Source organism: Ursus arctos, unplaced genomic scaffold (genome assembly GCF_023065955.2).
Source record: "Ursus arctos isolate Adak ecotype North America unplaced genomic scaffold, UrsArc2.0 scaffold_4, whole genome shotgun sequence".
NCBI classification, from domain to species: Eukaryota; Metazoa; Chordata; class Mammalia; order Carnivora; family Ursidae; genus Ursus; species Ursus arctos.
Genome location: NW_026623056.1, coordinates 42,512,222 through 42,525,898, shown reverse-complemented (window position 1 = coordinate 42,525,898; position 13,677 = coordinate 42,512,222). Strand labels below are relative to the sequence as shown.

The 13,677-nt window shown below is 36.3% G+C and overlaps 1 protein-coding gene and 1 pseudogene across 18 annotated transcripts in view; both read left to right on the top strand.

The window, feature by feature from the left end:
• DZIP3 (DAZ interacting zinc finger protein 3) overlaps window positions 1–4,916 on the top strand; it is a 95,413-nt gene extending 90,497 nt beyond the window's left edge. For all 18 annotated transcript variants that reach the window (XM_026492850.4, XM_026492871.4, XM_057306562.1 and 15 more), the window contains 3 exons: window positions 467–610; window positions 697–798; window positions 2,267–4,916. In XM_026492850.4, coding sequence (XP_026348635.1) covers window positions 467–610; window positions 697–798; window positions 2,267–2,377 — 357 coding nt within the window. In that variant the 3' untranslated portion in view covers window positions 2,378–4,916. The remainder of the gene's footprint in view (window positions 1–466; window positions 611–696; window positions 799–2,266) is intronic.
• Window positions 4,917–6,296: 1,380 nt separating this feature from the next.
• Window positions 6,297–13,428, top strand: LOC130542623 (proteasome subunit beta type-3-like; annotated as a pseudogene).
• The last annotated feature ends 249 nt before the right edge of the window (window positions 13,429–13,677 follow it).

Genomic DNA, 13,677 nt, shown 5'->3' with positions numbered 1-13,677 from the left:
TCCCTGCCCTTCTGTGTAGTAGTGAGTGGGCTTCATTATCTTCATAACATGTCTATAAATCAATAACCTATAATCACATTGTCTATTAACAATTCAACTTCAACTTAACAAATGGCATAGAAGTCTTATTGAAATACTACCTGCTCATTCTAGAATAAAACTGACCCTCTTGAAATTTCTTCTAGGTTGCTTTGACTCTAAAGGAAGACCTTTCTTCTAATTTTTGTAAAGACTTGTTTTAATTAAAAGAGGAGATAGTGTTGTTTTTTTTCTTCTTTGCCTGGCTCTGTGTATACAAGTAATATTGCTAACATTTTGTTTCAAGATTTCTCATGAATCTAATTGACCTTTTACCCTTTTGCTAATTCTCACTGTACCCCTGTACCCCATTTTCTGTGCTAGTCTATTCGTTTTCCCTGTTTTAGAACACTTCTGGGGGAAAAAAGTATAATATTCTTGTTTTCAGAGTCAAGGAAAATCTGTGCCAAATGGTAACTGTGTTTCACCCAGCCACACTCCTCCACAGTCTAATGCTGCCCAGCCCCCAAAACCAGCCTGGAGGCCCCTCAGTTCACAAGGGCCTGCCTCATGGGAAGGAGCCAATAATTTGGTGAGACTGAGGCTGTTGATTCTATGTGCATTTAAATTTGGGAAAAAGAAGTGAGCTGAATTGAACCTTATGTGTATTTTCCCTAGGATGATGAGGAGGAAGAAGAGGAGCCTTGTGTGATCTGTCATGAGAATCTCTCTCCAGAAAATCTCTCTGTTTTGCCTTGTGCTCACAAATTCCATTCTCAGGTAACCCTTTAAACTTATCTTTTTAAATATTTTGCCATTAAAATCAGCTAAGTGAGATTCATGCTGCCTTACTTGAAATGATATACATGTATCATCAGCTATTGCTGTGGCATGAGTTCCACAGACTATAACTTGGGGCTTTGGAGTACTGCACAGAAAACATTTACATCTGCTTTCACCATACCTAGGCCCAGTTTGTACTGTGCTTTCTCAGATCTCCATACACCTTACAGGAAAAGAAGAGACAATGATGAGATTGAAATAATATGGAGTAGCTCCCTTGAACAGAACTGGAAGGAATGTTAATTGACATAGTGATTCAGTGGCAGTTTATCAACAGTGTCACTTCACCTTGATTTGCTATAAATAACGTATAGTGTCCTTTGTCTCCATGTACTGATGGCATCCTACCATTATAAAGCATAAAGTTTACTTTAACAGTCTGTCCGGGATCTTGTTTTTGCTCTTTAGATGCTCAGGTTTCAGTTTTGATGTTAGAAAAATATGAGACTGGCATATCTTTTGTTGATTCTTGGCATTTATATAGATTAATTCCTCGTGTTCTTGCTGTGCAAATGCTATTGATACACAATTATGATCAAGTCTTCTAGCGCAAAGATAACCTTACATTAGAAAGTGTTCTCAGGGAAGTGAATAGTAGCCAGCTCGTTCAAGCCATATCTGTAAAACACAGTTTCAAAGATCTGTGATGTCTAGTACAGAATTCTATTTTCTATCTACTCTTGATATGAAGAAATAGATGCAGAATGGCTAATCCCAAAAGATCAGGAAAGATACTTAGTCATTTGAAGTTGTTAAAGTCCTACCCATTTAGAAAATAAATGTTTCACGAAACTTATTCTTTGCCGTTGCCCATAGAATAGAATGCAGGTAATCTATTCAGGTTACTTTTTAGGGTTACAGTTAGTGGTCCTAATATATAGTGCCTATTCTTAATCCTCTCTCATCTGATCTGGCTCTCATTATTTACACAGGTAAAATTGATTTTTGGGGGGAGAGTTAGTTCATAGCCCAAGAGTACTATCATTGTCACCAAAGAGCCATCTGAAAAGTATATCCATCATCTAAGGATTTTAAGGTCAAAACACCATAAGCACTTAATATAGAGTATTAGTGACTTTTGTATGTTATCATTTTTTTTCTAGATTTTAAACAAGAACAATATATAATGAAGTAGAGGAAAACTATGTAGCAGGTTTCTTCAGCCTCCTTGTTAGGAAGAATTGCTAAGTCATTCTGAAAATTGGGGCTAGGGAAAGGATCCTAATCGAATAAACTGGCTGAAAGGTGTTCTGCTGTTACCAGCTATAGTACTTAGTGAATCCGAGAAGGTGCCACTATTGCAGCAGTTGGCTTGGCAATTTACTAGATAACTGATTATATAGAGCAACAATTGCCTCTGCTAGGCTAAATCAGAAAGACTGACATGAATATTTTTGCTCCTTAGTGCATTAGACCTTGGCTGATGCAACAGGGGACATGCCCAACCTGCAGACTCCATGTTTTGTTACCAGAAGAATTTCCAGGTCATCCCAGCCGGCACTTGCCCAAGGTCTGATCCAAGGGGATGATTACGCAAAGGAATTTCACTTATCAGATTCCAGAATTTAGTTTTGCCTTTTATTATGAGCTGATAGTGTGAGTGGTGTGAAGCAGTGTGCTTTTTAGTATTGTGCAAAAGAAGCTAGCTTATCTCATCAAAGCTGCAGCCAAAGAGGACGGGACAAATCTTCAGGTCTTGGAGCTAAACTGAAAGGGCTTAAATTTTAAAAGGTACATTATATTTGCCCTTATCATCGTTCGCATATATCTTAGGATGTTTGTGTCTTTTTCCTTCTTACTCCACTTATCCTTTACTGTCCCCCAAAATATGCTACATTTTAATTTCCTGAAATCAATTTAAGAGGAAAAGTAGAATAGCAAATAAGAAAATTCGAGATTTTATTTTTCCTTTTAAACTACTTACAAAATACATAATTGAATTATTTAAATTTTATCTCTATCTTCCCCATCCTTCTCTGGCCTCTAAATATATGCCCATGGAGAGATTATGAGCTACTTGAGGGTGTGGACCATACAGTGGTGTGTTGGAGCTTAGCTAATAGTTTGTGAGAGGTGACTCTGAAGTTTCAGGGATTTTGTGAGCCAGTGATCAAATTGTTCATAGCTTGAAATCTGCATAATGGGAGTATTTACACCATAGAAATTTGTAAATGTTTTAAGTCAGGGCTTCTCTTTCCAAGAACTTGTTAAACATTTACCCGCATACCACTGGACTATGTCTGATCCTCCTGTGTGTTCTCAATGCCTTGCACAGTAGGTGTAGCATAAATATCCCAGAATCAGAAATCAGGAAATGGAAATGAGTTAATGTGTAAATTAAGTCACTTGCTCAGTTGAATAATTGAGATCTTATGTTCATTTGTAAACATTGTCATTGGACCTTACACTTGAAGGATTATTTTTTTCTGCCTTAAAAGTTTCTTAATTTCACTTTGTCATGCTGCAGGGTGTGGGGGGACCATATGTAGATGCTTCTTATGACAAAGTTAATATTAACTGGGCTAAGCTGCTATCTAAAGCTTGTCAGTAGGAACTTAGAGGTCAAAAACCTATTTTGAAAATAGTATTGTGTAAATGCTGTAAGTGTTGTACATGTCTCTAGTTTAAAAAATTTGAAGAATTCAGTTACCATGTAAGATGTTACTTGGTTCATATTTGTTTCCATAAATTAATGAAAATGAGACTGTGAATAAGTGTTTTGACTCTCTTATCTGTATATTTCAGTGTAAATGTATCTTGAAGTTACTTTAAATCTCTATTTAAAACTGCTATTTCTGTAATTGTATGCTAAATATTTTCTTCTGTAATGACAATAGACTGGAAAATGTGGAAGAAAATATCCAAAAATGAAAGAAGGCAGTCCTCTAGACACTTAAAATGCCAAGAATGTCTCAGAATTGAAAATTCAGCAATTATAAGGCCTTTAATAATTATCTTGTCTAACACCTTGAGGTCATGGCCCTATCTTGTAAAACAAATGTTTCTTAGTTTGTTTATGACTATGATTTCACTTCCACGTGGGGAAGATTTTATCTGTGTATCAGTTTAAATGTATCCTGAAACTATTTTAAATCTATTTAAAACATCTCTATGTTTAATTGTGCTTTTTTTTTTTCTGTTATGACAGAGTAGGAAAATACCCAAGAAGGCGAGACTTACAGAATTATAGAATGTCAGAACTTATAGGGTCTTTAATGATCCTGTAGACTGTCCCCTCATTTTATAAGTATGTCATGCCTAAGATCACATGGTTAATTAGTGGCTGAGCCAGTCCTAATTCTTTAAGGTTCTGGCACTTGGTCGCATGCTTTCCTCACAAAATCAGGCTGTAAGATTTTTATCAGTGCTGACCCTGCCATTCCTGGGTCTAAGGATAGGGCCCAAGGACTCAACACAGTAGCTGATAAGTAGTGAGAATGTACTAGGATTGTACTTTTGAAAGTCATGTCCAGTTCTGTAGATACTGAAGACAATGGTATTGTTTTCTTATTGATGTGCAAACAATACTCACTGTCAATCCTGTGGCTGCTGAGAAATCTAGAACCCCATCCTTCCCAGAAATACAATGAGGCAATATTTACATCAAAAACAATCTGTAAACATCTAGTAATATCATTGCAGCTACTATAAGAAGATATATCTTGTAATGTTTTCCCTCAATTTTATTTATATATATGTGTGTGTGTGTACACACACACACACACACACACACACACTTTCCAGCTATTATGAGATACTTTCAAATGTGTTTGTTACTTCATTCGATCCACTGAAAATTCTAAAGTGCATCTTTAGTGGATATTCCTTGTTTTACAAATGATAAAACTAAGGCCCAAGTAAGAAAAATAATTTATCCAAGGTCATAGCTACAAAGTGGCATTTTGGGATTTGAAGGCAGATTTTCTGTCTATTAGCTGGTGTTCTCTTCTAGTACTTCAGAGTTATATCCCCATTTTGGATTGACTTTGTACAAATAAAAAAAGTTTTTTCTTCCTTATAAATACTTGTCAAAATAAAATGAAACAGGTGGTAAACCTATTGATTTCTTTGGACTAGGAACATGGTATTGAATATATAAAAATACATAATCTGACTTTTCCTTCAGATTCTTGGTTTGCCTGGGATGGTCCAATTAATTAATGCCTATTGTTTTGACATAACAGTGCCCCCTCTCATTCTCAGCAGTTCCCCCAGTCTTGATGATGAATTATATCTTAGTTAATTCAGGGAATGTAAGCTAATTATTTTTTTACCAGATTCAAATTTAGCAAGAATCCTCTACATTTATAAAATGTTCCTGGGATGCCTTATCATATAACCTCTTGGGTCAGACTTCTAGGACTATATCTGATGTATAGCCAGATGAAAATAACAAAGATACGTGGTTTCTAATTTTCTTGAGTAGGCAGTTTACAGAGTTAATGGACTCCTGTTAAGTATGGATCCTGGACCACATCACATTTATCTGTTCTGTTTATAAATGATACATGTTCCAAGAGGCCATTTGGGAATCTGCATTTGGAATGAGCACCCCGGGTATTCTGAAGCATGCTAAAATTTGAAAACTGTTGGTGTAGAATACAGTGGCTTTCTCAGGCAGATCCATATTTGAATTGTTGAACTTGCATCTTTGGAAAGTTGTATAATCATGAACAAATTTTCTCAACCAAAACTTATGTAAAAATGGGGAAAAGACTTCTTGCCTGACATAGTGTTCTTAAACGAACATTTATTAGTCTTCATTCCCAAAGTAGGAAACCTTCCATTAGTAATTCAACATGTTGGAATTTACTCCTTGATAAAATTCTGAAAGGTTTTTTTTTATCTTCAACTACCCTTATTAAAATGAATGGAGGAGAGAAAATTCAGGGAAGACGGCAGACTAGGAGGAGCGTGAGCTCACCTCACCCACAGACTGCTAAGATAACAGTTATATCTATGCAACTAAGTCTGAAAATGACTTGAAGACTAGCAGAACAGACGTTTCATAGTCAATTGTAGAAAAGAGGCCACATCAAAAGGGTAGGTAGAAGGAATGGAAAAATGGTTGGGAACCAAAACCCCTGTGAGACTAACCACAAATGGGAGGGACACCACAAGCATGAAGAAACACAAAGGATCAGACCTCACACCAGGCACCCTAGGAACAGGGGACCCACACTAGGAAGGCAAGTGCCCATGACCTGTGGCCTTAAAAACCAGTGGGGTTTAACTTCAGGAGCTCTTAAAATCAGAAGGGATTAGCATACTTTAAAAATTAGCCGCCTTAACTCTGGGAGAGCAGGAGGGCAAGGAAACTGATTTCCTGCCCATAAAGAGCCAGCTTAAAAAATAACTCGCCCAAGACAGCACAAAGCAGCAGTTTGAAAAGAGCCTGGGGTATACGTGAAGGAGATTAATTTGCTAATTTTAGGATGTGCACTGGAGGAACAGGGATCTTCACAAGATTTCTCCAGGAAAAACAAAAAAACAAAGACTGGCAGGTACCGTTCTCTTCTCCAACCAGGAAAATGAGACACTTGTATAAGGCAGTGTAACACTCTCAAACTTTCTTGCTAGTACTGCAGGCCCTGCCCCTGGGTTTTCCCACAGACTCACCCCATCTAACCCACCCACCTCAGTAGGCATCCCACACCCTGTAAGCCCCACCGACCAGGACCAGCAACACTCCAAAGTGACTCCTGCCTTGAGGAGAGGGAGAGATAACCCCACACACCAGTGTGCCCACAGTTTCACCAACTGAGCCTCTTAGCTGGCTGCACAGGAAGCAAGTTCAGCCACTTTGTGCCTGTAGCTATGGCAGAAAGGCTAACTGCAGCTGCTTAGTCTGACTGCAGCCCACCAATGAAAGCCTCTCAGCTGGCCTTGCAGGGAGCAAACCCTGCCTTTTGGTGTGCCTGCAACTGGAAGAGAGACTAATTGCAGACAGCTACCCTGACTGCTAACCCTGCCCAGCATGGTGGCCTTGACAGGCCTCTCATCAGTACAGGGAACAAACCCTGCCCAGTGTGTCCACAGCAGTCGTTGGGTCATTGCAACAGTCTAAGATAAAGACTGAAGTGGCTTAGCCACAAAATCAGGGCACAAGCAGCACACATAAGAGATATCCCTGCAGTGCCTGGTTCTAATGACTGTGGATGATTGTGCTACAGGGCACCACAAAAGGACCTCTTCTACACAAGGCCACTACTTTCAAGATGAGGAGATGGAGCTGACCTAATACATAGAAACAGAGTTAAGCAAAACGAGACAGGAATATGTACCAACTGAAAGAATAAGACAACACCAGAGAAAAAGAGCAAAATGTAAAATGTTGAGAACTTAAATAAATAGAAAACAAAAAAGTAAGAGGTGAAGACTTCAATAACAAATTAAAACTGCACTAGAGGGAATAACAGCAGATTAGAGTATGCAGAGCAATGAATCAGGATTCTGGAAGACAGGGAAATCAAAAGCAACCAAGCTGAATAGTATAAAGGGGAAAAAATGAGAATAGGTTAAGGGAACTCTGCAACATCATTAAGAATAATAACATTTGTGTTACAGGGATCCCAGAAAGAGAAGAGAGAAAAGGGGGCAGAAAACTTACTTGAAATAATAATGAAAACTTACCTAATCTGGGGAAGGAAGCATATCCACATCCAGGAATCACAGAGAGCCCCTAACAAGATCAAGCCAAGGAGATCCACACCAAGACACAAAATAATTGAAATGGCAAAAAGTAATCATAAAGAGGGGATTTTTAAAGCAGGAAAAGAAAAGAAAACAGTTACATAAGGGAAAACCCATAGGCTACTAGCTAACTTCTGGGCAGAAACTTTGCAGGCCAGAAGGTAGTGGTGTGATATATTCAAAGTGCAAAAGGAAAAAACAAAAAAAACAAAACAAACCCTGCAACTAAGAATACTCTACCTAGTAGCAAGGTTATCTTTCAGGATAGAAGAAGAGATACTTTCCCAAAGGAGTTCATCACTACTAAACTAGCCTTATAAGAAATGTTAAGGGGAATTCTTTGAGTAGAGAGAAAAGGCCATAATCAGAACTAAAAAAAAAAAAAAAAAAAAGAAAGGAAAAATATTTAATCACTAAAAGCAAACATGTGGTAAAGGAAGTAGTTTAATCACTTATAAAGCCAGTATGGAATTAAAATACAAAAGTAGTAAAGTCAATTATACCTATAAAAAAAAAAAAAAGCAGTTAAGGGAAAAACAACAAAAAAGATATAAAATATGAAAACACATAAAACATGGAGGGGGGACTAAAAATGTATGCTTTTAGAATGTGTTCCAACTTAATCATCACTTAATATAGACTGCTAGACACATAAGTTGTTATATATGAAGCTAATGGTAACCCCAAATCAAAAACCTATAGTAGATACACAAAAATAAAGACAAAGGAACCCAAGCATAACACTAAAAAATCCATCAAACCACAAGGGAAGAGAACAACAGAAGAACAGAGAAAAACTACAAAAACAACTAGGAAACAATAAGCAAAATGTCAGTATATACCTATTAATAATTACTTTAAATGTAAATGGACTAAATGCTCCAATCGAAAGACATAGGAGGACTGAGTAGATAAAACAAAACTAAATGAATCTACATGCTGCCTACAGACACTCACTAAAGACTTAAGACATACAGACTGAAGTGAAGGGATGGAAAAACAAATGCCATGAAAATAGAAGGGGGGGAAAAAGCCACAGTAGCAAAACTTATGTCAGACAAAATAGACTTTAAGAAAAAAACAGTTGTAAGAGACAAAAAAGAACACTATATAATGAGGGATCAGTATAATAAGAGAACAATTATAAATAGCTGTGCATCCAACATAAGAGCACCTAAATACATAAAGCAAATATTAGACAGAAAAGGAGGAAACGACAGTAATACAACAGTAGTAGGGGACTTTAACAACTCATTTACATTAATAGATCATTCAGACAGAAAATCAACAAGGAAAGTATCTGAATAGCACATTAGACCAGATGGACCTAACAAATATACAGAATATTCCATCCAAAAATAACAGAATACACATCTTTCCAAGTGTATATGCAACATTCTCCAGGTTAGATCACATGTTAGACTACAAAAAATATCTCAATAAATTTAAGAAGATTGCAATTATATTAAACATCTTTCGAACCACAACAGTATGAAACTAGAAATCAATGACAAGAAAATCTGGAAAATACACAAACATATGGAGGCTAAACAACAAGCTACTAAACAATGAATAGGTTAACAAATAAAAGAAATTTAGAAAAAATGCACAAAGACAAATGTAAATGAAAACACAACGGATGAAATCTTTGAGATGCAGCAAAACCAATTCTAAGAGGAAAGCTTATCACAATACAGGCCTACCTCAAGAAATAAATTTCAAACACCTGATCTTAAACTTGAAGAGTTAGGAAAAGAAGAAGGAACAAAGGCCAAAGCTAGTATAGGAAGGAAAAAGATTAGAGTAGAAATAAATGAAATAGAGACTTAAAAAAAAAAAAAGATCAATAAAACTAGGAGCTGGTTCTTTGAAAAGATAAACTAAATTGAGAAACCATTAGCCATACTCATCAAGAAAAAAAGACTCAAAAATCAGGAATGAAGGAGGGGAAATAACCAACACCACAGAAATACAAGGAATTACAAGAGAATATTATAAAACTTTTATGTCAACAAACTGGACAACCTACAAGAAATGGGTAAATTCTTAGAAGCATAAAATCTTCCAAAACTAAATCAGGAAGAAACAAGATTTGAACAGATCAATTACCAGTAATAAAATTGAATCAGTAATCAAACTCTCAACAAAGTCCTGGACCAGATGGCTTCACAGGTGAATTCTACCAAACACTTAAAGAGTTAATATCTATTCTTCTCAAGCTATTCCAGAAATTAAAAGAGTAAGGAAAACTTCCAAATTCATTCTACAAAATCCAACATTATCCTAATACCAAAACGAGTCAGAGACACTATAAAAACAACAACAACAACAAAAACAACTACAGGCCAATATCTCTGATGAACATAGATGCAAAAATCTTCAAAATATTATCAACTGAATTCAGCAATATATTTTTTTAATCATTCCCACAATCAAGTAGGATTTATCCCAGGGAAGCAAGTGTGGTTCAGTATTCACAAATCAAATGATGCGATACATCACATTAAAAAGAGAAAGGATAAAAACTATGATCATCTCAACAGATGCAGAAAAATCACTTGACAAAATACAACATTCACTAATGATGAAATTTCTCAACAAAGTGGGTTTAGAGGAAATATAATGAAGGCCATATATGAAAAATCCCCAGGTAACATCACACCCAGTGGTGAAAAACTGAAAGCTTTTCCTCTAAGAACAGAAAAAAAGGATGTCCATCCACTCTCACCACTTTTATTCAACATAGCACTAGAAGTCCTAGCTGGGGCAATCAGGCAAGAAAAATAAAAGGCATCCAAGTTAAAAGGAGAAAGTAAAACTGCCACTATTGCAAATGACATGATACTCCATATAGAAAATCCTAAAGACCACTAAAAATTATTAGAAGTAATGAAAGTATTCAGTAAATTTGCAGAATACAAAGTTAACATACAGAATCATAGCAGAAAAGGAAATTAAGAAAATAATCCCATTTGCAATTACACCAAAAAGAATAAAATACCTAGGAATAAACTTAACCAAGGAGGTAAAAGATCTGTACTCTGAAAACCATAAAACATTGATGAAAAAAATTGAGGATGACACAAAAAAATGGAAATACATCCCATGCCAATTGGATTAAAAGAATGTTGTTAAAATATCCACAACACCCAAAGCAATCTACAGATTCAATGCAATCTTGACTAAAACACCAACAGCACTTTCCTCAGAACCAAAGTAATACTGAAATTTGTATGGGGCCAAAAAAGACACCCAAATAGCCAAAGCAATTTTGAGAGAGAATAATACTGCTAGAGGTATCACAATCCTATATTTCAAGATATATCTTCAAAGCTATAATAATTAAAGCAGTATGGCACAAAAAATAGACACATAGATTTAACAGAATAGAGAGCCCAGAAATAAACCCATATTCACATGGTCAATTAATCTACAACAAAGGAGGCAAGAATATACAGTGGGCAAAAAAAGCTCTTCAATAAATGGTTTTGAGAAAACTGGAAAGCTACATGCAAAAGAATGAAACGGGACCGCTTCCTTATACACTACACAAAAATAAACTCAAAATACATTAAAGACCTAAATGTGAGACCTGAAACCATAAAACTTCTAGAAGAAAATATATGCAGTAATCTCTTTGACATCAGCCTTAGCAACATTTTTCTAGACATGTCTCTAAGGTAAAGGAAAGAAAAGCAACAATTAACTACTGGGGCTACCAACAAAATAAAAAGTTTGTGCATAGCTAAGGAAACTATTAACAAAATAAAACGGCAACCTACTGAATAAGAGAAGATCTTCACAACTGATATATCTGATAAGGGCTTAATATCCAAAACATATAAGAGCATATACAACTTGACGAACAGAAAGTAATTTGATCAAAAAATGGGCAGAGGATCTGAATAGATATTTTCCGTAGAAATACAGGTGACCAACAGACCCACAAAAAGATGTTCAACATCACTAATCACCAGGGAAATGCAAATCAAAACCACAATGAGATATCGCCTCATACCTGTCAGAATGGCTATTGTCAAAAAGACAGGAAATAACACGTGTTGGTGAGGAAGTGGAGAAAAAAATCTTGTGCACTGTCGGTAGGAATGTAAATTGGTATAGCCACTGTGGAAGACAGTATGGAGATTTCTCAAAATATTAAAAACAGAATTGCCATATGAGCTAGTAATTTCTCTACTGAGTATTTACCCAAAGAATACAAAAACACTAATTTGAAAAGATATATGCACCCCATGTTTATTGCAGCATTATTTTTAATAGCCAAGGTATGGAAGCAACCTATGTGTCTATCAATAGATGAATGGATAAATATATGGTGTGTGTGTGTGTGTGTGTGTGTGTGTGTGTGTGCGCGCATGCTGGACTATTACTCAGCCATAAAAAATGATGCATTCTTGCCATTTGTGACAACATAGATGGGGCTAGAGAGTATTATGCTAAGTGAAAAGAAGTCAGACAGAAAAAGACAAATACCATATGATTTCACGTATATGTGGGATCTAAAACAAATGAATGAACAAACAGAAAACAGACTCGATACAGAGAACAAATTGGTGGCTGCCACCTCAATAAAAGTAAAACAAATATAATTATTAGTCCTACTTCCAGGCCCCGGTGGTGACCACAGAATTCCAGATCTCTCTCATGGCTGACTGGCTGTATATCAGACTGGCTGGACTCACCATCAATGTCCAGACAATTGCCCAGCACCTCAAGTTCTGGATGAACCTGTATGAGTTAAAGTATGGTTGGCAGATCAAGACTTATGCCCTCATGAGCATAGTGGCCAACCTCCTCTCTCAGAAACAGTTTGGCCAATACTACACTTTGAGTTGGTCCCAAAGATCTTTAAGCCCTTCATTGTTCTCTACATCTCATCGGCTGCCCCATGGTGACTGATAACTTTGTGGTCAGCAACATGTGCAATAAACAAATGTATGGGATGTATGCACCTCTTTGGGAACCAAACATGAATCCAGAGCACCTGCTTGAAACCATATCACAAGCCATGCTGAACGCTGTGGACCAGGATGCAGTGTGAGGCATGGGAGTCATTGTTCACATTTGTCATTTTGAAAGGGACAAAATCACCAGTAGGACACTGAAAGCCCAAAGGACTTATTTTCAGCCCCAGAGCCCCCTCAAAAAAATAGGTTTTCCTTCACACACACACAAAAATACTTACCTTACATCACACACAAAAATTAACCCAAAATGATTAAAGACTTGAAGACCTGAAACCAAAACACTCTAAGAAAACAAAGGCAGTGAGCTCCTTGACACTGATTTCGTCAATGAATTTTTTTATCTGACACCAAAAGCAAAAGCAACAAAAGTAAAAAGTGGGACTACATCAAACTAAGAAGCTCTTGCAAAGCAAGAGAAACTATCATTGTAATGAAAAGGCAACAAACTGAATGGGAGAAGATATTTGCAAACCATGTATCTGATAAGGAACTACTATATAAAACATATAAAGAACTTATAAAACATATAAAGAACTTATGCAGCTCAACAATAACAAAAACCGATTAAGAAATGGGCAGAGGATCTGAACAGACATTTTTCCAAACAAGATATACAGATGGCCAACATGTACATGAAGATATACGGTCAATATCACTAATCATCAGGGAAATGCAAATCAAAATCACAGTGAGATATTTTACACATGTAGGAATGGCTAGTATCAAAAAGACAAGAAATAACAAGTGATGGCATACATGTAGAGATAAGAGAACCCTTGTACACTGTTGGTAGGAACGTAAATTGGTGCAACCATTATGGAAAATAGTGTGGAAGTTCTTCAAAAAATTCAAAGTAGAACTACTCTGGTATTTATCTTAAGAAAATGAAAACACTGATTTGAAAAGATAGATGCATCTCATGTTCATTGAAGTGTCATTTATAACAGCCACAACATGGAAACAACCTAAGTGTCCACCAATGGATGAATGAATAAAGAAGAGGTCACACACACACACACACACACACACAGAAATATTACTCAGCTATTAAAAAGAATGAAGTTTTGGCATTTGTGACAAAATAAATGGACATTGAAGGTATTATGCTATGAAATTAGGGAAAGACAAATACTGT